This window comes from Ranitomeya imitator, chromosome 1 (assembly GCF_032444005.1).
Source record: "Ranitomeya imitator isolate aRanImi1 chromosome 1, aRanImi1.pri, whole genome shotgun sequence".
NCBI classification, from domain to species: Eukaryota; Metazoa; Chordata; class Amphibia; order Anura; family Dendrobatidae; genus Ranitomeya; species Ranitomeya imitator.
Genome location: NC_091282.1, coordinates 727081582 through 727107148, shown reverse-complemented (window position 1 = coordinate 727107148; position 25567 = coordinate 727081582). Strand labels below are relative to the sequence as shown.

The 25567-nt window shown below is 45.9% G+C and overlaps 1 protein-coding gene across 20 annotated transcripts in view; it reads right to left on the bottom strand.

Annotated features, from left to right (window-relative positions):
* KTN1 (kinectin 1) overlaps nucleotides 1-25567 on the bottom strand; it is a 197824-nt gene that overhangs the window by 156157 nt on the left and 16100 nt on the right. For 13 of the 20 annotated variants that reach the window (XM_069732747.1, XM_069732819.1, XM_069732828.1 and 10 more), the window contains exons 2-9: nucleotides 20159-20710; nucleotides 19044-19187; nucleotides 17855-18040; nucleotides 17470-17600; nucleotides 16665-16778; nucleotides 15364-15504; nucleotides 1164-1270; nucleotides 939-1071 (exon numbers count right to left, since the gene is read on the bottom strand). In XM_069732747.1, coding sequence (XP_069588848.1) covers nucleotides 939-1071; nucleotides 1164-1270; nucleotides 15364-15504; nucleotides 16665-16778; nucleotides 17470-17600; nucleotides 17855-18040; nucleotides 19044-19187; nucleotides 20159-20678 — 1476 coding nt within the window. In that variant the 5' untranslated portion in view covers nucleotides 20679-20710. The remainder of the gene's footprint in view (nucleotides 1-938; nucleotides 1072-1163; nucleotides 1271-15363; nucleotides 15505-16664; nucleotides 16779-17469; nucleotides 17601-17854; nucleotides 18041-19043; nucleotides 19188-20158; nucleotides 20711-25567) is intronic. The other 7 variants (XM_069732763.1, XM_069732810.1, XM_069732772.1 and 4 more) reach the window with 2 other exon arrangements.

Here is a 25567-nt window from a genome sequence, read left to right as displayed (position 1 = left end):
CCAAGCTTCATCAGTAATTTTCATCACAGTTTCAACACAGTTTGGTCAGAGTGTCTTTTTTTCTCCACATACGAAGAAACTAAGTTTTAAGTCATTGAGTTTACATTAAGAATTACCCGACAAAAAGATTCTTAAGGCCTTTAACAAGGAAAAGTTAAAAAAAAAAAAAAAAAGTGTTTTTTGCCAACATTTACAAAGATTAGCAACTTTATTCTTCTGTGTATTGTCCAGTGGGAGGGATTGTGTCTTGTTTTGTGCACCAAGCTGACTTATTGGTACCATTTTGTGGTAGATACAAGGTTTTGATTGTAGTTTACTGCGTTCTTATGGTGAGGTGCAATGCCCAAATAACAGAAATTCTGACATTTCAGGGTTGGTTTTTTTTACTTTCTTTATGGAATTTGCAGTGTTAAATAAGTTTATACTTTTATAGATCGGAAAATCAGCGTGGCAAAAATTAACATGCGTTTTATGGTATTTTTTTTTTTAATACATATTTTAATAGGGAAGGGTGGTGTGATTCAAACTTATGCTTTCCTATTTTCGTAACTATTCTAAAAACTTTTTTAATTTACCTTTATAGTTCATCTGCTATCGTTTGATAGCTTGGAGTATACACTGCAATATTTTGGTAATGCACTATATATAACAAATAATGTTCCTCTATAGCGGAGCTTCACTGGAGGACCAAAGAGGTGACAGCGGGAGCTTTTAACAAGCCCTCGGCTGCCATGGTAGGACATCGCTGAAATAGCAGTGATCGGTGTGTACCTGCCCTGTGCATAGCGAGCTCAGCTTCTGAGGCCGCTCCATACACCCCCATTCTCCCCATGACGTACTATTATGTCCTGGGGAGGAAGGGGCACTAGTTTAAGAGGGAAAATTTAAGTTCTTCTTAAAATACTCCATCTAGTGATGAACATCGAGTTGTTTTGCACCTTCAGTCCAGCAATCGTCTGCTCGTGGTTCTTTTTCTGCATCTCCTCTTGTGCCAGGTTACCGTTTTTATCATTCAGTTCTTTGACAAGTCGGGCATAGTCCTGCCGAAGCTTAGTGAGCTCACTGGATTGCCTAGAAACCATAAGAAAGGAAGAAAAAAGAAGCTTGTGAGTGTTATTAGGATCGTTAGTGGTATTAAAAGCTTACGCAGAAGAAAAACATACTTGCTTTCCATCTGGTTGCTGGCGGAGCTCACAGCATCTCGTAGAATACCGTTCTCCTGCTTCAGGTGGTTGATTTGGCTCTCCAACTGCTCGCGGACCTGCTGAAACTGCAATACATGGTGCGCTGGAGTCATATGTATATGATGACTTAAGGAGCAGCATTTACCACTACACAAAGAATAACTAGCAGAAAATGCATCATTATGGAGCGACTTGCTCCAATAATTTCACATGCCAAAAACAGGATTTTTGGTTGCTTACCGTAAAATCTGTTTCTCGGAGCCTTCATTGGGGGACACAGGAACCATGGGTGTATGCTGCTGCCACTAGGAGGCTGACACTATGCAAATAAAAAGTTAGCTCCTCCTCTGCAGTGTACACCCCACCGACAGGAAGTAGGATCTTCAGTTAGTGAGAAAGCAGTAGGAGAAGCAACGTGTAAAAGAGAAGGATAATATAATAATAATGAACTTTATATAGCGCCAACAAAATCCATGGCGCTTCACAGATTAACAGCTTCAAACACTCAGAGTGTTCAAAGAACTCAAACGTAGACAGTAAACAGAGCTGTTCAACTTGGGAGGGTGCTGTGTCCCCCAATGAAGGCTCCGAGAAACAGATTTTACGGTAAGCAACCAAAAATCCTGTTTTCTCTATCGCCTTTCATTGGGGGACACAGGAACCATGGGACGTCCCAAAGCAGTCCCTGGGGTGGGAAAAAACAGACTTCCATCAGGCCAGAGGACTCACCACTGCCGCCTGCAGGATCCTTCTGCCCAGGCTGGAGTCCGCCGTAGTTCGGCGAAACGTGTGGATGGAAGACCAGGTTGCCGCTTTGCAAAGCCGTCGGCGAAAGCCCTGTGACGTACCGCACTGGAAGCGCCGACTGCCCGGGTAGAGTGAGCCTTCATCTCAGGAGGGGGCCCCCTGTGCTTGACCCGGTAAGCTTCCAAAATTGCCATTCTGATCGAGCGAGCAATCGTCGCCTTGGAAGCCGGCAGGCCTCTACGCACGCCATCAGGGATGGCGAAAAGAGAATCCATCTTTCGGAAAGCGGCCGTGCTAGCCAGGGAGATCCTCACTGCCCTGACGAGGTCCAGCCTGTTCAACGATCGCTCCAGAGGATGAGTCGGAGCTGGACAAAAGGAAGGTAGAACGAAGTCCTCGTTGAGGTGGAAAGATGAAAACCACCTCGAGAAAGGAAGGAAGGCGGAGGCCTGGGACCACCTTACCCTGGTGGAAAAATCAAGAAAGGAGGACGGCAGGAAATGGCCGTCAACTCAAAAACGCGGCGGATCGAAGAGATGGACCTGAGAAAAACCACCTTCCGAGATAGAACTGACAGGGAAAACTCCCTGAGAGGCTCAAAGGGGAGAACCCCTAAGAACAACCAACACAACCTTTAAATCCCATGAATCCACAGAGGCCCTGAACGGAGGGACAGCGTGGACTACTCCTTGAAGGAAAGTCTTAACCTGTGGCTGAGGAGATAAGTCTTCTTAAAGGGAAGAAGAGCGCAGGAACCTGGCCCTTTTGAGAACTGAGAGCGAAGCCCGAATCCAGTCCTGCCTGAAGGAAAACCAAATGGAAGGCAGGGAAAAGGGACATAGGTGAAAAGCGGTTGGACTCGCATCAGCAAAGTAAGCCTTCCAGGTACACTAGTAGATCCTGGAAGAAGACGAAGGCTTCCTAGCCTGGATTATAGTGTGACTCATCCGGGCCGAAAGGCCGTACACTCTTAAAAACAGTGGAGTCCACATCCACGCCGTTAAACTGAGCGACCGATAATTCGGGTGGCAGATCGGACCCTGAGACAGCAGATCGGGGTCCGTTTGGAAGGCACCAGGGGTGTCCGCGAGAAGATAGACGATGTCTGCAAACCAAGACCTCCAAGGTCAATCCGGGACGATCAGAATGACCGGCACCCATCCCGCCTTGATCTTTTTCGACAGTTTGGAAAGCAAGGGAAGGGGTGGGAACCGATAGGGGAGCAGGAACTGCAACCAAGGAATGGCCAAAATATCAACACCACTGTGAGAGGATCACGGGACCCTGGGCCGACCCGAGGGACCTCCTGTTCAATCGGGACGCCATGAGGTCCACCTCTGGAGTCCCCCATCGAAGAGCAATCCGACGGGAAACCTCCTGAAGTACCATTCCCCTGCCGCGAGGCCCTCGAAGCCGAGGAAGTCGGCGGCCTAAATGTCCACGCCGGGGACATGCACTGCGGAGCTCACCAGGACCGTTGCCTCTGTCCAAAGGAGGATCCTGGAATCTCGGCCGAGGCCAGAGAACGCCGAGTACACCCCTGGTGGTAGACGTATGCCACTGCTGTGTCATTGTCTGTCTGGGTTCGAATTGGCAGGCTGCTGAGAATCCTTACCCAGTGAAGGCAAGACGGAAAGATGATCCGGAACTCGAGAACATTGATCGGCAAAGAGGACTCCTGCGCCGACCAACAACCCTGAAAGAACAGGAGACAAAGCCCCGCGCCTCCGCCGAGCGGGCTGGCGCCCGTCGTCACCACCTGCCAGGGAACTGGAAGGAAGGATATGCTGAGAAGGATCTACTCTGGGATAAGAGAAGTGACCTCGGCCACCAGTCGAGGAACCATTTGACCCGGGAGAAAACCGGATCGGACGATGCAGGGAGAAGACAGACCTGTCCCCTGTGATAGAATAGCCTGCTGAAGAAGTCTTGAATGAAACGGGCGAAGGGAAAATTGCTTCCGATGTTGCAACCAACCTCCTTAGGGCCCCTAAGGCCCATCGGAAAGGAGGGGAGCCGAGAACCCTGGAGCAAGTGAACTTCCTGACAAAGGAGGGATATCTTGTCTTCGGGAAGGAAGACTCTGGTCCGACAAGTGTCGAAGAACATGCCCGGAGATACGAGGCGCTGAACAAGACGGAACTTCTTCCTGTTGACGAGCCACCCGCAACAGTTAGAATGTCGGGAAAGATGGATAGACTTTCGGGTGCCTGAAACCGAAATTCCTGAGCCTCCATGGAAGCGATTACTGAACGAGGGGATATCATCCTGAAGTGTCTCCGACGAAACTTCTTGTTCAGCAAATTGAGATCCGGACTGGGACGACCCTTGTCGTTCTCTGTCAGTACAAAAGGATTCGAAGAGAAGCCTGTGAACCGTTCCTGTTCTGGGACGGGAACGATTACTCCGGATTTAAGGAGGGAAACAATGGCAGTAAAGAAAACCCGGGACTAGAGCGGGGTCTCTCGTAGGTTGGGATTTGAAGAAAACGATCCCAGGACCGTGAAAAGAAGATTTTGTGTCTAGAGGGAACAGGTGCCCTGGCCCATGCGACCTCTGCTGAGGAGACCAAGACGTCCCTGAGGAACAGGAGACGGTTGCCCAGTCTGAGAAACGGGCTGGGGTCTAGTCGTGGGTCATGCCTAGGTGGAACTTCCAGTCCTGGACCTGGAGAATCCACCTTAGGAGTAGCGGGCACGCCAGGGAAGAGTGAGCCGAAGAAAACCTTCTTCTCTTAACATGCCTGTGGCCTCTGCAGTTGCGAAGAAGAATCTGATGCCGCAAACTACGAGAAAGGTCGAAAAGACCAAAGTAGCCGCCTAAGGGGAACTAGGTGAGGTCTGGAGAAGGGGACTGGTGCCCCCAGTGGCGTCCTTAATAATTTGGTCCAGCTTGGAACCGAAAGGACGTGAACCTTGAAAAGGCAGGCTAGTGAGGGACTTCTTCGATGACTCTTGAGTCAAACAGTGCGACAGCTGGCAACGACATTACTGGGCGCCCGTGCGGCAGAAGACGCGACGTCCCGGGAACAAATTATTCCCCGGCATGAGTAATCTGGGTGGCAAGTTCCGCCAGCCGGCCTGACGGAGCTCCAGCTTGAATGCCCCAACGGAGTTGTTTAGCCCCTCAGATACAGACTTCGAAACCCATGAGGAAGCCAAAGCCGGGCATTGGGATGATGCGGCAGTTTCGAAGGCCGACTTCACGAAGGATTCCATGATCCTATCGATGGAATCTTTCAGAGCCGCCCACCGGACAGCGTAAGGACTGTGTTGGCGGCAAGTCTAGCGGCCGACGGATCCACAGGGGGAGAGGTCGTTCTCTAACGCCTCTCATTCCGGTTGGCAATGAGATCCGGAGGAAAGAGATATGAGCGTCTTGCTTGTCTCTTTGAGAACGTCTGGTCGAATTCGCTCTCTCTGGCCAGAAGCTCCTCGAATTCAGGATGAGGAGCAAATACCTTGGGAGGTAGTTTAGACCATCTAAACGAAACCGCCTGATCTGCGGGTTTCGTAGAGGAATCTTCGATGCCACAGGTCTGATTGGTCGCTCCAATGAGGCTTTGAACCATATCCCTCATGTTAGCGATTTGGTTCGAATCCGGCCCCAAATTATCCTCCGAAGGCGCATCAGAGAAGCCTCGCCTGACTCAGCGGATGAGGATCGGGAGGACGCCGACCGCAGAGGAGGACCGAGTGGCGAGATGGAGCGAGAAGAGGACTCAGACCGGCGTTCCTGTCTGGACCTTTTGCAGCTAGCCTTGGAAGGCTTGGACGGAGCTTCCTGCGACCCGGTGGCTACTGCGGGGGTCTGCAGGGGTAACCGATCCAGCACGGAAACCAGGGTTTGAGTCACCCATGTTAAATTGGCCACCGATTGAGACAGAGAGGAGGCCCAGCCTGGGATGGGTATCACTCTGGGGCGGATCGGCTGGGGGATCCTGGGCGGTGGGAACAATCGGGTTGCTGCAGGACAGACATAGCGTAGTGTCAGTCTGCGGTGCAGAGCTACTTACGGCAGACGAAATCCGGAGGAAGCTGTCCGGCTAGATGGTATGGACCTCCGGCGAGAAATAGACCCTTAGGCAGGAGGGTGGTAAGGTCTGCTGCCGTAATCTTGATCGATCTGCGTTGCTTAAAATTAACTTTCATTGCTGGGGTTCGAACTCACAGCTCTCTGTTTGCAAGCCTGCACACCTTACCACTGTACTATCTCACTCTCTTGTTCCGGAGGAGGGGACTCGTGGTTCAGGAGTCCCAAGATGGCGCCGGTGGGAGGAGAAAAGGCGGTTCTCAGTGAAATTGTCGGGCGGGAGAAAAGCCCGCCCGACGAACAAGGAAGGGGGGCGGAGTCCGGCACCGGAAGTAGGCCCAGGCAGAAGCCGGGGCCTAAATTAGCGATCGGTGACCGGCATGGAAGGGCCGCAGCGGAGAACCGTGCGCCGCAGAAGGCGATGGTGAGCGGCCGCCTACAGCGGCGGGAGCAGCGCAGCCGCAGGTCCCAAGCGGTGTGGCGGTCTGGCAAGCCGCCGCGCTGAGGGAGGATGAGCGGCACTGTAAGCGGCCAGAGGGACGCAGCTGCAGGGGGCCCGAAGCGATGCGGCGGCCGGCAAAGCCGCCGCGCTGAATAGAAATGAACAGCCGCATACAGCGGCCGGAGCAGGGAAGCCAGAGAGGGCCGAAGCGATGTGGCGGCTGGGAAGCCGCCGCGCTGAATAGAAATGAACAGCCGCAAACAGCGGCCGGAGCAGGGGAGCCACTGAGGGCCGAAGCCACCGCGCTGAAGCTGGGGCTGGGAAGCCTGCAGGACCCGAGGTGGAAATGTCCCCCCCCCCGAGCAAGGCCACGCAGATAGCGTGCCTGGACAAGAAGCGGCGCGGTGGTCCGTAAAGGCAGCCGCGCCGGAACAGGGAGGCCGCATCCACAGAAGTGGCGCGGCTGAAAAGAGATGCGATTCGCATCAGAAAACCCCCCTAAATAGGATTTTTTTTTTTTTTTTTTCTCTCTGGGATCCAGGGAAGCCACAGGGTGGGGCGGGAAAATACTCACCTAAAGATCCCCCGCCGGTACTAACCTGGAAGGAATGAGACGTCCACGGAGCTGATGGACGTCCTCGTCTCCTCCGACCGACAGGCTCTGGTGGGCGAGTGGGTGGGGGACGGAGCCAGGACCGGACTTCTGAGCACGCTTGTGTGCTAGGATCTTGGTCCTGGAGAGGAATCTATGAGGATACGGGGTGGCAGTACACGCCGTACTCATAGTCCGCATAGTGGGACTACAGGTGTGACTGTTCACCCTGTATCCCTCCGGAAAAACCTGAAGGGAAACGACGCACATTGAGGTAGATAAGGGTCTAATGAAAGACCCGTGTCCACCTCCTACTGACACTAAGCTAAACTGAAGATCCTACTTCCTGTCGGTGGGGTGTACACTGCAGAGGAGGAGCTAACTTTTTATTTGCATAGTGTCAGCCTCCTAGTGGCAGCAGCATACACCCATGGTTCCTGTGTCCCCCAATGAAAGGCGATAGAGAAAGGCCTATAGTGGTGAGCACGGTGGCTTTGTATCATTAAAATCCAACCAGGGCCGCCTCCCCCCACCCCCACCCCCCCCACACACACACACACACACACACAACTCCTATGCCCTTCAAGGCCACCCCTATCCCCAGCAACTCCTGGCCATCAAGGCCGCCTCCTTCACCCAGCAACTCCTGTCCACGAAGGCCACCTCCTTCCCCCAGCAACTCCTGTCCACGAAAGTCGCCTCCTCCCCCGGCAACTCCTGTCCACCAAGGCTGCCTCCTCCTCAGCAACTCCTGTCCGCCAAGGCCGCCTCCTCCCCTGGCAATTCCTGTCTACCAAGGCCAACTCCTCCCCCGGCAATTCCTATCCACCAAGGCCGCCTCCTCCCCCCTTACAACGCTTGTCCAGCTTGTTCACCTTCCCGACAGGCCAAATTTTACAATTCTGACCACTGTCACTTAATGAGGTAATAACGCTGGAACACTTCAATGGATCTCACAAATTGTACTTCACGATAGTGCTAAAATTTCTTCAATATGACTTGCATTTGTGAAAATATAAAAAATTTGGGAAAAATTTGGAAAATGTAGCAATTTTCAAACTGTTAATTTAATTGCCCTTAAAATCAGTCACGTCACACAAAATAGTTAATAAATAAAACTTCCCACATGTTTACTTTACATCAGAACAATTTAAAAAAAAAAAATTTTTTGTTAGGAAGTTATAAGGGTCAAAAGTTGGCCAGAAATTTCTCAATTTACCAACAAAATAACAAATCATTTTTTTTAGAACAAATTACATTTGAAGTGACTTTGAGGGGCCTATATGACTGGAAATACCCAAAATTGATCACCATTCTAAAAACTGCACCCTTCAGGTGCCTCACATAAATTAATGGAGTGTGGAAGGAAAAAAAATGAACACTTTCACAAAAATTTTACTTTAGAGCCAAATTTTATTTTTGCAAGGGTAACAGAAGAAATTGCACAACAAATGCCTGAGTGCACAGATACCCCATATATGGGGGAAAACTACTGTTTTGGCGTATGGCAGGGGTCAGAAGGGAAGGAAAGCCACTTTTTGAATGTAAAATCTGCTGGAATAATTAGCGGACGCCACGTCGCGTTTGGAGAGCCCCTGATGTGCCTATACAGTGCAAACGCCCCACAAGTGACTCCATTTTGTAAACTAGTTGAGCACCTTGAAATCACATGTGCTTCACAAAAGTTTATAATATTGAGCTGTGAAAATAAAAAAATAAAATAAAAAAAAAAAATCACATAAAAATGTTATTAGCCCCAAATTTGTTCTTTTCACAAGGCTAACGGAAAAATGGACCCCAAGATTTGATGTGCAATTTCTTCCGAGTACACCAATTCCTCAGGAAAACTACTTTTGAGGCACAGTGCAAAGCTCAGAAGGGAAGACGTGCCATATTGGAGTTCAGATTTTGAGCACTGGTTTGAGGGTTCAATGTCATATTGGTAAAGCCCCCGAGGTACCCGAACAGTAAAACCCTCCATAAGTTACCCCATTTTACAAACTACATCTCTCAATGAATTTATCTAGGGGTGCAGTGATTATATTGACACCGCAGGTGGGTCACAAAATATTATACCATTGGGCAGTGAAGAAATAAATAATTATATTTTTACCACCAAAATTTTGTCTTAGCCCCAGATTTTACAGCTTTACACTGAGAAATAGGAAAAAAATGGCACCAAAATTTGTCCCACAATTTCTGCTGTATGTAGAAACACCTCATATATGGCTTTACAGTACTGCCTAGCCACAAGGCGAGACTTCGGGAGGGACACAGCGCTATTTGCCTGCTGGAGCGCAGATTTTCCTAGAATAATTTGCTGACTTCATATAAGCCCCCAAGTGCTAGATAAGCAGGACCCCCCTCAAGTGACCCCATTATGGAAATTATACACCTTTAGGAATTTATCTATAGGTGTAGTGACGATTTTGACTCCATGGGTATTTTCCAGAAACATGCAGAAGTGGATGTTGCTCCTTGCAGTCACCAGTACGTTATGCCCAGCTCATTCTTCTGGAGACACGCACCTGTACATTAGGCTGCCTCTCATCACTATAGAAATGACAAACATGTGGGCGCTAAATGTGGTTTAGGCACACTTGGGCTCAGAAGGGAGGGGGCATTTGGTTTTGGGAAAGCAGAATTTGCTGGATTTCCTTGAGGAGGGGGATAGGAGCCATAGCACTTATACAGAGCCTTTGTACTATCAGTAATGTGGAATGTGGAAGGGGACTTGTTTTTTTTTGGATTAAGATGAAGCATTTACATAAAATTTTGGATCACATTTATCCAGCACACTACACTGAGCACTTTGGTGTTTCCATCGAAATCTATGAGTGACTTAATTCAAATGAGGCCCTCGAGGGATCCATTCAGATGTCTGTCTGGTCTTTGTTCAGTGGTGTCATTTTAAGAAGTGTACAAAACTGTGGCGGACTGTGCTTTTATTCCCGCCTAAGACAGACAACGCTGATTCATAGGCCAGACTATGTCCACAATGCCTCCATCTGCGTCATTATAAAGAATCAAGTATTTAAGAGATTTACACAAATCCCAGTGTAAGCACTCAAGAGTAGAGTGCAGGATAAATGTGCGCCTTACTGCAATCTTTGAGAAGCAGAATAAAAAAAAAATCATCAGCAGGTGAAGAATTGGTTTTATTTCATTTTTACTCTGTTTCACGTGTGGTATAATTGATTAGACGACTTTATTCTTTGGGTCTGTGCGATTACAGTGATACCAGATTTATATTGGGTTTTTAGGTTTGGCTGCTGTCACACTAAAATACTTTTTTTTTTTGCAAAAACTAGTTTTTGCGCTGTCACATTTTGATAGCTGTAATTTTTCCATATTTTGGTCCAGAGTCATGTGAGGTCTTGTTTTTTGGGGACGAGTTGACATTTTTATTGGTTCAATTTTCAAGCACATAACCTTTTTTGATCGCTTTCTATTCTGATTTTTGGGAGGCAGAATGAACAGAATACAGCAATTCAGTGATTTTTTTTTTGGTGGGGGTGGGTGGTTAGATTGTGCCGCGTGTGGTAAAATTGATAAAGCAGCGTTATTCTTTGGGTCAGTATGATAACAGTGATACCTCATTTATATCTTTTTTTTTGTTTTGGAGCTTTTAACCAAAAACTTTCATAGAAAAAAAAAGTTTTTGCATCGCATTATTCCGAGCACTATAAGTTATTTTTCTGCTGACTGCATTGTATGGTACCTTGCTTTTTGCAGCACAAGGTGACATTCTCAGACATACCATTTTCGTCTTTTTGATCACATTTTATTCCACTTTTTGTTCCGCCGTATAAAAAGCATAGTTTTTTGCCTGTTTTTTTATTTCTTATTTTTTAATGGTGGTCACTGAAGAGGTTAACTAGTATGACAGTTTTATAGGTCAGGTCATTCTGGGAGCGGCAATATCAAATGTATACTTTTTTTTTCTCCTTACAAAAATGTATTTACTGGATCCATTATATATTTTTTTTCTTTATTTTGTTATTCTTTAAAATTCATTTTACAATTTTTAACAACTTTTTTTTATATTGTCACACTATGGGACATCAGCTTCACAATGACGGATCGCTGATCTAATACTCTGCAATGCGTCTGCAACTGAGACGCAGGGAAGAGACGTGTCAGCTCGTGCTCTGAGCATGAGCTGACAGGCCGCCGTCCCTGGGTGACCACGTGGCCATCTTTTGGCTCAGGGTCACCATGGAGACAATCGGCATAACGTGATCGCATCGTGTTCTGCTGATAGAGGGAGGGAGCTCCCTCTGTGCTCCTGCGATGTAGCTGCCACTATTGACAGAGTCATCAGAGGGGTTAAACGACTGCGATCGGTGCTAGCAACGATAATGGGCGTTGCTGCAGGGTGTAAACTCTCATATAGAGCTTACACCCGCATTTGATTGGGGCGGCGCTCATAGTAAATCCAGGAGATCATGGCGTGATTATACATATCTCAAAAAAATAAAGGGAACACCAAAATCCCACATCCTAGATATCACTGAATGAAATATCCCAGTTGTAAATCTTTTTTCATTATATAGTGGAATGCGTTGAGAACGGTAAAACCTAAAAATGATCAATGTGTATCACAACTAATATCCCATGGAGGTCTGAAGTTGGAATGATGCTCTAAGTGGAAAATCAAATTGCAGGCTGATCCAACTTCAGTGGAAATGCCTCAAGACAAGGAAATGATGCTCAGTAGTGTGTGTGGCCTCCACATTCCTGTATGACCTCCCTACAACACATAGACATGCTCCTGATGAGGTGGCGGATGGTCTCCTGAGGGATCTCCTCCCAGACCTGGACTAAAGCATCCACCAACTCCTGGACAGTCTGTGGTGCAACATGACGTTGGTAGATTGAGTGAGACATGATGTCCCAGATGTGTTCAATCGGATTCAGGTCTGGGGAATGGGCGGGCCAGTCCATAGCTTCAATGCCTTCATCTTGCAGGAACTGCTGACACTCTAGCCACATGAGGTCTGGAATTGTCCTGCATTAGGAAGAACCCAGGGCCAACCGCACCAGCATATGATCTCACAAGGAGTCTGAGGATCTCATCTTGGTACCTAATGGCAATCAGGCTACCTCTGGCGAGCACATGGAGGGTTGTGCGGCCCTCTAAAGAAATGCCACCCCACACCATTACTGACCCACTGCCGAACTAGATATGCTTAAGGATATTGCAGGCAGCCAATCGCTCTCCACAGCGTCTCCAGACTCTGTCACGTCTGTCACATGTGTGAACCTGCTTTCATCTGTGAAGAGCACAGGGCGCCAGTGGCGAATTTGCCAATCCTAATGTTCTGCACGGTATTGGGCTGTAAGCACAACCCCCATTTGTGGACGTCGGGCACTCAGACCATCCTCATGTAGTCTGTTTCTTACAGTTTGTGCAGACACATGCACATTTGTGGCCTGCTGGAGGTCATTTTGCAGGGCTCTGGCAGTGCTCCTCCTGTTCCTCCTTGCACAAAGGCTGAGCGCAGCGGTCCTGCTGCTGGGTTGTTGCCCTCCTACGGCCCCCTCCACATCTCCTGGTGTACTGGCCTGTCTCCTGGTAGCGCCTCCAGCCTCTGGACACTACTCTGACAGACACAACAAACCTTCTTGCAATAACTCGCATTCATGTGCCATCCTGGATGAGCTACACTACCTGAGCCACTTGTGTGGGTTGTAGATGTAGAATCCGTCTCATGCTACCACGAGTGTGAAAGCACAAACAACATTCAAAAGTAACCAAAACATCAGCCAGAAAGCATTGGTACTGAGATGTGGTCCCCACCTACAGAACCACTCCTTTACTGAGTGTGTCTTGATAATTGCCAATAATTTCTATCTGTTGTCTATTCCATTTGCACAACAGCATGTGAAATTGATTGTCAAACAATCACTTTGAGTTATATTCTGTTTAAGTGTTCCCTTTATTTTTTTGAGATTATATATATATATATATACTAGATGGCAGCCCGATTCTAAAGAATCGGGAGTCTAGAATGCATATATACTTTATTTATTCAAATGTAAGAATAATACAATTAATAAATAATAGTAAGAAAGAACAAAAAATGGCTGCACTTACCAGCTCTTGACAATTCTTGTTATTTAAGAAATTGCTGGGCAATAATGGACAATGTCCTTATGTGGCAAATAATAGAGCAATATACCCAATGTGGCAAAGAAGAGGTTAATAAACGGCAGTCTCTCAGTATAACAGTCAGTGAATAATAGGCAGTATATGGAGAAAACACCAAACAAAAGTTCAAAATTGGTGTGAAAATGTCACTGAACCACTTCACAACTAAATATATATAGTTTTGGTAAATGGTATTATCATTTTTTTGACGAAATTCGGCAGGAGCTTGAAGAGCAACGTCACTGGGCCCGCCTCCACGCAGTAGTAACTTGCTGTGAGGTAAAAATTCAAAAATCACACCAAAATGGCGGGCGGAGTGTGTCACAGTACGGCACGTTTCTGATTGGTCGCTCGCAGCAGGCGGCAACCAATCAGACACTGGACACTGTTGACGTCACTTATCTCCGGACATTAGCTCCGGACAGGAAACACACCGCAATTTTCGGGGAACGTAGCTCCAATGGTGCTGTTTCGGGAAGGGGGTTCATTTCTAATTATTTGAATTGTATCTGATGTTAAAATTATTATAATAAAGTTTCATTATTTTCTATACTAGTTCAAAAACTTTTAAAAAGTTTAGCAAATATTTAAAGGAACCTGAAAGATTAAAAAAAAAAAAACACGCAGAAGTCTTGTTGTAGCTCCCTAGCTTTGTCTGGTTTCCTGTTTCTGCTCCCTCCCCCTGTGAAATAACAGAGCCATCAGAGAATCCATGGGAGGTCACAGGTTATTTATAAGTGCATATCTACACAGCCAGGTAGGCTGAAGGATGTCTCGGGGGCACCATCTGTTCTCGGCTTACGTTCTGCTTTGGTATTAAAAGGAAGCTGAGCCATGATTCAGTCCGAAGCTATAAATGTCACATCTGCGCGTGAGGTTATTTAAAGTGGCAGAAGGGTTAGGGCTGACATTAAGGAGTAGGAGTGAGGATGCATCAAGGCAGAGCTCACCAAGGAGAGAATAGTGATGGACAGAGCAGTACAGATCCCCAATGCAACTATTACGGTACTTATCGTTATCTACTATCGGGCGGCTGTTCAGAAACGCCGATCCAGTCTGCTTACCACCATACAAAAAGTAGTGTGCCACGACAAACACTCTGCAATTAAAGAGGTTGTCCAATCGGCCCTCGGGGAGCGACATCTACATGGGTTATTTCCGCTACACAAAATTGTGCAAATTTTGCAAGAAAAATGCTGCAGCTTTACAGCAAATTTCATCCTTTTGCATTGCAAAGCATGAAAATTAATAGGCTGTGGATGTCGGCATTGAGGTAAAGTGGTTGTCCGGCCTTAGGTTCCAAGTCTGCAGTCACTACATGTGACTCCTCAATGTGCGCTCTGCAAGGATTCTCCGGACCGTGACCGCAAGTATGTGATTTGCATACGTGCAGTCATATGCAAACTAGACGTGCATGGCCGCGTTCAATGCAAGTGTATTGAGCAAGGCTGAACCCGACTAGTCAGAATGTTTCCAGAAGTATGCAAATACTTGCGGTCATATGACCACCTGCTTCCGGCAGTGTAGAATCCTCACAGTGTGCAGTGCACACGCTCTGAGTATTCACAAGTGTGCAGTCATATAGAGCGACTGCTGACTTGTAGCCTAATGCCAGACAACCCCTTCAACGCTGCAGATTTTCTCTGCGTTCTGTGAATGAGATCTAGAAACATCTCGTCCACTACACGGTCAATGTAACACATAGCAGATTTTCATTCCAGAAAATCCCCCGCTGCATATTCAGGTCAGGAATGGAGAATGCACAGGATGGGATGTAATATAACAGGAGACACAACTTCCTGCACGCCTCAACAATTACATTGTTTGTTTTTTTAAACAGCAGAAAAACGTCAGGCATGGTAAAGAGACATATTTATAGCCTGAGATGTTAAAGAATAAAGGGCCATGAACTGTGGGCTAAAGGCCAAGCACATCAGCACATATAATAGGCCTTGTGCTGAGAATCCCTCAGAGTTTGCATTAGGCTTTATATACACTCCATTACGCTACCAACAATTAATGGCCAGTTCTGTGACCCCCCCTATTATACACAGGGGCAGAATTGTCATAATAGGAAATGCCTTGGATCTATTTTTTTAATGTACACAGCAATACCTTATGTGTACGCTCAGTGTCAGCCAAAACTAGGCATGCTCTGCCACCCATGGGCACTTTTTAGATATTTGCACTCATTAGCTTTTCTGATCCTTACTTTATGCTGCATTTGCTGAGCTTCCTGATAACTGCCATGGATCTTGGTCTGGAAAACGCCATGTTCTTTCTCCAACAGGCTGATGCGTTCTCTCGCTTTTGCTTCCACCAGGTTTGATTTTTGCTTCTCCACTACCAGTTCCTATAATGAAAGGAATTTTAAATTTACTTTATAAGTCCAAGTCCATACTGTAAAAATCAAACACTAAATCCTAATAAATATGAGAAACTTCGACGGCAAGTTAAAGGAGTTTTCCAGTCTTGGAAAAAAAAATCCTGTCGACTGGCTGCACTTCGTGTTAAAGGGAACCTGTCACCCCAAAAATCGAAGGTGAGCTAAGCCCACCGGCATCAGGGGCTTATCTACAGCATTCTGTAATGCTGTAGATAAGCCCCCGATGTATCCTGAAAGATGAGAAAAAGAGGTTAGATTATACTCACCTGGGGGGGGTGGTCCGGTCCGATGGGCGTCGCGGTCGGGGCCTCCCACCTTCATAGGAGGACGTCCTCTTCTTGTATTCACGATGCGGGAAAGGTCAGAGAGGCCCAGCGCCTGCGCACTGCAGTACTTTGCTCTGCCCTTAACAGGACAGACAAAGAACGCCGGGGCTGCAGCGTGAAGACAAGAAGAGGACGTCATCCTATGAAGATAGGAGGCACTGGACCACGACACCCATTGGAGCGGGACCGCCCCTGGGTGAGTATAATCTAAACTCTTTTTCTCATCTTTCAGGATACATCGGGGGCTTCTCCACAGCATTCCAGAATGCTGCGGATAAGCCCCTGATGCTGGTGGGATTAGCTCATCTTCGATTTTGGGGGTGACAGGTTCCCTTTAAAGCAAGCTTTCCTTTACTCACCCTCCCTGGGTCCAGTGCAGAGTCTCCTCTGTTGCTTCCTGTGTGTGTTATTGTCTGCTCTACTGAGACAGCGCTGTAACCAATCAGTGAGCTCAGCAGCTCATGCAACCAACTCGGGCAGAACCGCTGTGCTCAGTAATTGGCTGCAGTGCTGTCGATGAGATGTCTGTGCTAAAAACACAAACAGACTGAGCAGTGGAGTTAACTAATAACAGGATCCGGGGAGTGTGAGAATGGCTTTTTTTTTTTTCTTTTTAAACAAAGCCAGGAAAGATTAGCACTTTATTTTTGCAATCAGTGAAGAGATGCGAGCTCCATTTTTCTGAAGGGTTACATTGAGCACTGGCCCTATTAGGTATCCAAAATGAATGATCACACAGCTCCACTTGGATTCTTTAAGCTTGACAATGATACTTTACACCCCAGAGGAGCAGCAAGTTACCTGCGTGAGTTGCCTGCACTGGTCCTTCACTAACGCAGCTTCATCTTTAGCAGCAGAAAGCAACTTTTCCTTTTCCTGTAACTGAAGCAAAGCGGCGGAGTCGCCCTTTTTTGCCTAAGGGGAAACAAATAAAAAAAAACATTTCAGAAATTACTGCTAAATTTACCAAGAGGGTGATTAAGTATGATCCCTTCAGTCAAAGTGTTTGCAGCTCTTCCCATTACACTTGCCAACAATAAAACGGAACAATAGGCGATGAATGCGGCTACTTCCTACAGACTTTGGCACAAGACGACATACAAAGATGGAGCGAACCCAACAGAAGGGAAACCCACCCACACGAATGAGCGCAGGAGTTATAGAATCTGCAAACACCGTGTTGTAGTCACTGGTGACTAAGGGCTGAAAGTAGATCCCAGGCATTTACTTTACTGCTCAGAGTCCAGGACAATTTGCACAAACGAGCTCAGCAGCAGTGCTATAATTCACAGGGTCCGACCTCTGGGCTGCCCTCCAATCATGAGAATATTCAAGGAATCATAGCAAAGGTGGGTTCCAGCTGGAGGCCCCCCTCTGTCTGACTATTCCCCGTGCAGCTCGATCCCAACCAGCTTGCAAAGTTTTCTCTGAAACGTTTCAGAGTTAAATATACGTGGCTGAAAATGTGCAGCCACAGTCTGATACACGCAGCTCGTGGATCGTGCAGCCTGTTTCAGCTGTCAGGTTTCCTTTACCTTTTGTTCGTGTGATTACAACCAGTCAGTCATGAAGGGGTTAAAAACTTCATGGGTGCTTTCATCCTTACCTTGTTCACCATCTCCTGCACAGAAATGGACTTGGCTTTCAGCATCTCCACTACGGACATGGCCTCATCTTCCGAGACAATCAGGTTCTTCATGGTTGACAGAAAATCTTTAAACTTCACTTCTGCATTTTCTTAAAAAATATACATAAAAAGGAAAAAAAAAAAGGCATGGTTTAGGGCTAACATACGGAAGTCATGGTGGACTGGAGTCAATGCTCAGGATCCCCCCTCTCTGAGCCATAATGGGAGTCAGTCTTGTAGAGGGCTTTATGCATTACGTGGATGGCCATTCATCTGAGCTGGCAGGACACCGTGCACGTATTACAGCTCTTATATACAATCCAGGTTAATATTTAGGTAATAAAAGACAAAACCACATAGTTACCTTTGCGCTCACCTTTGTCGGTAGCATTCTTCCCTTTCTTGCCCCCACTCTTCTGTACTACCTCCATTATCACGGCTTTCTCAGAACTGGCCATTTCCTTCTTCTCCACTACAGCTTGGTCCGAGTTGTCCATCAAGGGGATGTATACTGTTGGATGGATTAGCGGCTCATCTACCAGAGGTGGAACTAAAAGACAGAGTTTTGCTATAAAAAAAGCAAAAACAAAGACCAGACCTGGTAACCTAACCATCAGAAATAATTGCAGACCTCCCAGTACTATGTGGACCTACACAGTAAAAAGAATCCACACAATAAGTGGCAATGGTCTGACTTGGCGGCGGCCTCACTGCTAGAACCATTGCTTACAAAAACGGAAGTGCACAGTCCTCAATTTAATTGGAGCCTGTCAGTAAGAATCAGACACTGGATGCAAGTTTGCATGTTAGCTCCAGCTCTTCAGAGAAGCAGAGTTTAAAGATCCAAGCAGAGACCATAGGGTACATGAGATTGGTCCGCTGCCACCCCCAGCCTGAATCTCACCGCACCTCTTTTCCTATGTCCACATACAAATAAGACCTGTCTTACCTGGAGAGGTGCAGGGAGAAGCATGGCTGGCAGCGGCACTTTACTATCCTCATCGCTCTCCATGGTACCCTAAAGTTCTGAAAAGATCTGTCAATTTGGAGTAGTGCGGGCTGAAGGCTGGCTGGTGGCAGCACTGGACTATCCTCATTATTCCCCATGGTACCCTAAAGTTTTCAAAAGGCTCATCAGTTACCTAGAGTGGTGCGAGGAGAAGCCTGGCTGGCGGCAGCACTGGACTATCCTCATTGCTCCCCATGGTACTTTAAAGTTCTGAAAACACCCGTGAGTTACCTAGAGCGTTGCGGGGAGAAGAATGGCTGGTGGTGGCACTGGACAATCCTCATTACTCCCCATGGTACACTAAAAATCTCTAAGTAGAGCGTCGGCGAAGCCAGTGTACACCGCCATCTGTCAGTTCCATAGACTTTGAATAAGGTGGCAGTGTGCATGCTCCATTCCAAAAAGGAACTCAAAGGTCCCCCCATTCTCATGATTTGTGGAGGTCCCACCTGCTAGGCTCTGCTTTCAATTACAGAAATTTGTCTCATCCGCTAACAAAAGAGCCTGTGCCAGTCTACCTTCACTTTCCCCAATGACTACATACCATTTTCTACTTTCTGCTTCTTTTTCGGTGCCGTCTTCTTCCCAGATTCCTGTGGCTTCACCTCAGCCAGTGGAATGATGGAATCCGGCTTCTTAGAAGGAACCACTTGTTCGGTTTTTGGCTCTGGTGCGATTGGGGAGTCATCTGAGCAAGACATGAGCAACATCTTATTACTCTGGATTACCAATCAAAAAAAGAGTTTTACAAGAAATAATGAAGGGAAAGAAACACATCTCCCAAACCTAGATAACCATTTCATTATTGTTTTATTGAAAATTATTCTATTTTCTCTTTCTTCCCCAAAACCATATTTAACAGACGAGGGAGATTAAGTACCGTAGTTGGTGCCTGGATCACAAGCAGAAACATAAAATCCTTCTCGGCTTAAAAGGATAGAAATGAAAGAAGAACATTACAAATTGCTGTAGATATTTCTCTTCTTTTTTGGCAGTCCCTTTACAACCAGGCGTGCCATGTGCGGTTCATGCTCTCCTATGGCGCTAGTAACCTCTTCCTACCATAATACTCTATGACGCCACTTCTTATCCTGTATAATGCCACATGACACCACTTCCTCTCGCTGACTTAGTGCTTAGGACCATATACAATCTAAGTGCCAACAGCCTTACTAAGCATTTAGAGAACCTCAAAGTACAGATTGTAACCGCCGTATGTGCTGCAACATTACATTCACTTGGTTAACACTTCCTACTCCTTATGCATCACTTGGTCCCATTTCTTTTTCCAAACAAAACTAAACTAGATGCATTTACAGGGAAAAGGGTGCCATTTCTCAGGAACGGAGGCGCAAAAACAAAGAAAAAGGACGTGTGATACAGGAGAAAAAACAGATGAAATTACAATAAAATTACATTGTTACTGAATTTGACAGGCCTTCCTTAATGTATATGGGGGTCTATTTTCTGAAGACATCAGAGGAAAAAACTGGGTTCCCACCTGTTTGTGTGCTTCCTGCTCAGTCTGGATGGAAACGTGATCACTGGCTATAACAGTTTTGTGCTGGTCCCACGACCATCCAGACAGAGCAAGAAGTACAGTCTTTGGTGAGAGACCTGGTAAGTGGTGGGTATCAGTATCTCAATCACCCTACATACCACGACCGTTCTTCTGCTTTTTCTGTCCCTGCTTTTTCTTGGATCCAGTAGCATCAGGCGGTGGCGTCGGCTGCTTTGTCACAGGAACAGGTTCGGGTTTTTTCGCAGGGTTCTTTGTCCCATTGACTTCCTTGTTGACGTGCTCCTCTACCACTGGCTTTGGCTGCTTCTTGTCCTTCTTTTTCCGCTCTCTGACGTTGGTAATGTTCTCTGCCGGAAGTACAGGAGCCGGAACAACATGTTCCTCTTCGCTGGACAGAGCGTCTCCCAAGTCAAAGTCACGTAAGGGTGCTTCGGAATCAGACTCGTGATGGTTGCCGTTTTGAGTTTCTTTCTTCTTGCTCTTTTTTTTCTCCACTTTCTTTTTTTCAATCTTCACAGGAGGGAGTTTCAGGTCCTTCTTCTGCTTTGCAAGAACCTCATCGTAAGAAGTCTCTTTCATGAAGAGGCAGAAGAAGAGGACGCTGACCAAAATGACCACCAGTGGGACCAGGATAATGAAATGCTCGTAAAACTCCATTGTGCTTTCTTAAGGTTGTGTAGGTCTTCTTTCTACAAAAAGAGAGAAAAAATAAAAGATAGATTTAAAAGGGCAATAATTGTGAAGACAAATTTGAGATGTTAAAACATGGTTGATTCTGGAATATGGTGCAAGACCCCTAGGTGAGACCTATCTAACAAATGTATTCACTTTGCTTCCATCAACATTAAAAGGGGCTGCCTTATCAACTTTCTTCAGGAGCACAGCGCTCCTCTGAATTTAACCAAGTGACATGGTCGAGCCGCTGTCCTGAACTGTGCACTCTCCAATGATGCAAGCAGAGATAGCTTTATCTCTGCACCATCAGAGGAGCAGAGGGGCACTGAAGCTAGCCAGAATAAACTTTCACCAGGAGTGCACAGCTTCACTGCCTCGTGGCTTCCTGCTTGTGGGTGGCAGTGGGCTCCTGATGCCTGACAGTTTGGACATGGTTATGGTGCTGTCTGGAACGGTTACCTCTGCACTACAGGAGGAGCATAGGGGGCTGACACTAGACAGATCCAGTGATCCGGTCAGCTCCAAATACACCCATACGCTCCCCCTCACCAGAGATCGGTCAACGTACTGCCCATATGGCCTCTTTTGGGTCAATATACGTCGGTTATACATTTTTATTATATATATATCCCCGTTGGAAGTAAAGAACCCGCGACAGACCGCAAAATGAACACATTATTTCTAGATTGGAGCAATAGCTGCAAAAGGAAACAAAACATGAAGGAATCCTTAACCCATCACATAGAAGGACATTAAATTTTTGAAGGACAAAACTATGGTAAGTACTTTTCACTTTTACATAGGAGCTAGTGAGTAAGCAGAGATGGGAAAGCATGCAGGCCGATTTACCTAAGCCTACTTACAAAGGATAAGTTTATGCTGCCCTGCACCCCATGGACCCGACTGTTCAGACTGAATACACTTTAATTCATGAGTACTCTTCTCTCGCTGGACAAAATAAGACACTCATTTTAATAAATTCAATTGTTTAAGCTACTCTGACATGGCTACTCATAGCAAGTACACCAGCCTCATCAGTTCTAACAGATTTATTAATGGAAGCATTTTGTATTGTGAAATCTGAAGAAAAATGCACTTTTAAAAGGTCTTTGGTCTTTCTCCCAAAACGAAGGCATCCAAAATATAAAAGTCTATGCAAGTGGGACTGGCACAAACGCCCTCTGGACAGCAGAAATGTTGACTTGCAGACTGTCACATCTATATGTGGATACCCAACTCTCAGTCCAGTGGATGACGGGACCATCAATAATCCTGTATTAGGGTCCCACCCAAGGTACTTGTCACTACAGATGGTGACAGAAAGCATAAGACAGATGTCCCAGCTGCACATCCCCTCCGAGCACGGCTGACTATGTGCTAGGAGGATCCATCGCTGCGACTCGTCTGCAGTCACTGTGTCCTCGCCCCTCCTGCCCGGGCTCTGCCAGGCTCTCACTGCCTTCTACAAGCAAACCAGAGCTAAATAAAGTGAGCCCTTGTGAAGCACAATGAGCGACAACTCAGCCATCGTGAAATGCTTTTTGCTCTTCACTTGATTAACCTGATCCAATCAGACTATTTGCTGAGCACTATAATCTCAGCACTTCACATGCCCTCTAGGTAAAATACTTTTCATTTTTCTCCACCAATGTTGCAGCTGAAATGTGTTCCTGAAATCTTAAGAGATAGCGGAAATCAGGTTTATGATAATAAGTTTCCATATCAATCTTTATTATAAATAAGAATGCTACAATTTTCATACTAGGAAGGTTTTTCTTCCTAAAGACACTAACTTCCTATTATTTCAGAAAATTCACAAACATTAGCAGCAATGATCAGACTCCGCCCCTATCTTTTGTATTGAGGCATCTAATGAGCGTGTAAAAATGTCACTGCGAAGGGAGTAGTAAGTCTACTGTGATTGGTGGATCCTGGTCAAGTGCCCCAACATTGTCATCCTGTCTCTGATAAAGGAGACTGCTGAAAACTCATGCTGAAATGACAGTATGTACGAATCTGAAATAGCCCCAGAGGAGGTGTGAAAATTGCAAGATTACCAATTTTGTTTTAAGATGGTTATATTAACAAATATTAAAAAATAAATAAAATGCATGTAACACAAACTTATTTAAACTATAGGTAATTTTCTGATGACATTTCCATATAAAGGGACCAACAAACTCCAGCAGCAAAGAGTCTCCTTTTCTAATTTAAAGATATACATTTCTATAAATGACTGTAAAGCTAGGAGGGGGCCACAGAATCCTGGCAGCGAGTAATCTTGGGAGTCTAATTTGATCGCAGGCAGCTAAAGTGAGCACGATCCAGCCAGATCCAGTGAGGACAAGCTCTCAGAAAGGCCTAAAGCAGAAGATAACGAGCTAAAGTCACAACTGCACAGACATTGTCCTGCCCAAATCTCCACTGAAGCCGACCCCATGCGCCATCCAGCCAGGGGTGGTCTTCCCTCCAGCAGGTGCCATGTTGCGTTTGGAGAGCCCCTGATATACCTAAACAGTGGAATACCCCCAATTCTAACCAACCCTAACCCCAACACACCCCTAACCTTAATCCCAACTCTAACCATAACCCTATTCACAACACTAACCTCAACACACCCCTAACCCCAACCCCAACACACCCCTAACCCCAACCCCAACACACCCCTAACCCCAACCGCAACCCTAACCACACCCCTAACCCCAACACACCCCTAACCGTAATCCTAATCACAACCCCAACACACCCCTAACCGTAATCCTAATCAAAACCCCAACACACCCCTAACCCCAACCACAACCCTAACCCCAACACACCCCTAACCATAATCCTAATCACAACCCCAACACACCCATAACCCCAACCATAACCCTATTCACAACCCTAACCCCAACACACCCCTAACTGTCATCCTAATCACAACCCCAACACACCCCTAACCCCAACCATAACCTTAATCACAACCCTAACCCCAAGACATAACTTTGTAAATACATTTATAACAAAATGATTTGTTTGCATTGCCATTTTCTGAGGCCCCCCTTATTTTTACACCTATTAAGCCTGCTTTTTGGGTGCTGAGGTATAGATTTTAAATTTCAAAAAACTGACCGTCACATCCAAACAAACTAGGTCTGAACAGGTGCTTACCTAGAGTCAACAACTCATATACAATCAAGTTATAGTTTTTATTGATACCATTTTGTGGTACATACGACTTTTTGATCGCTTTTTGTTATATAACACCTTTCAATATTATTGTCATTTAACGTAAGGTTTAGATACTTTTTTAGGGACAAGATTACATATAAGGTTGTTTTGTTGAATTTTTTTTTTAGCTCTTAATTTATTTCATAATGGGGAAAAGCATGTAGATTAAAAAAAAGAAAAAATAGTGTTTTTTTTTCCCCCCACACTTTTCAGCTCCCCCCCTACCCAGGAAACTGCAATCATTTGATCATTTATACTATAATAGATGGTGGCCCGATTCTAACGCATTGGGTATTCTAGAATATGTTATGTATGTATATAGCAGCTATCTATATATATATATATATATATATATATATATATATATATATATATATATATATATATACATACACACACACACACATACATATATACATACATACATATACACACACATACATACATATTGTAGAATACCCGATGCGTTAATATAGGCCACGCAGTAAATAACACAGCCCACATAGTATATAACAGCCCACGCAGTATATAGCAGCCACGCAGTATATAACAAAGCACACGTAGTATGTAACACTGGCCACGTAATATACAACACAGCCCACGTAATATATAGCACAGCCCACATAGTATCTAACAGTGGCCACCCTCTGGCGATGAAGATAATAATAATACCAAATTTGTGTTTGCAATCATTTTCAGGAAGAAAATGAGTATTATCTGACTGAATTGCAGGGGTGTCAATACTTTTGACCATGACTGTAGCTGTATATAGTATAATTACGGCTCTCCTATGAAGCCCAGCCTCTTGCACTATTGAAATCCCACATTCTGTGATTGAGAGCAGCATGTAAATGGTTAACAGCAGCAATCGGAGCTAGCAGGGGATGCTGTAAGATGCCGGCTATGTAAAACAGCTGGCATCTGCAGTCTATGAAGCAGGTTCAGCTCTTGAGAAAGGGTGGATCCTGCTGCAGCCAGTTGTCAAACTGCCAGACAAAAGAATAGGAAGAGAAGGGGGAGGGGGTGCTAGAATGGTTTCCCGAGGCAAAGTGGATTCTTTATACACTGCTATAATTAGTGTTCCTTTACTAAATATACTAAAATATGAAGAAAAAAAATGCTTTATTTATAAATATAAAAACACTTAATACCTAGAAGTCTAGGAAGTGACACAGGAAATTACTCTCTTTCTCATCCTGGGTTCCCAAGAACAAGGACCTTTTACAAAAGGGAAGGCACGCAGATATCAAAAATGTGCTGTAAAGAGCTGTATACAACTCGGAGCCAAAATTATGGCACTGACCAAAAAAATAAAGAATGCTTTACCTGCCCCTACACCAAAGGAAGGAATTACGGCGGGGCTTCCCAGGATTGGAAACCTGATCAGGTCGGGAATCACTGCACTCTGTGCTATAGCATTTGATTTCCCTCTGAGCCTCCCGACATAAGATGCTCAATGGAATAGTGCTGAGTAATGGAGGATAATTATGACCGGGAACGCTTCGCCTCCTTGCAAGGCTGCTGATGACTTTTGTGGAGAAGTGTGAAGCCGTGTATTTCACAGGCTTGTCCCACCATTCTTAGAAACCGCGCTTCTGTCAAATATAGATTTCCCTTCCTCGGGAAGTGGCCTCAACATATAAATAGACAGCGTGGCTTCA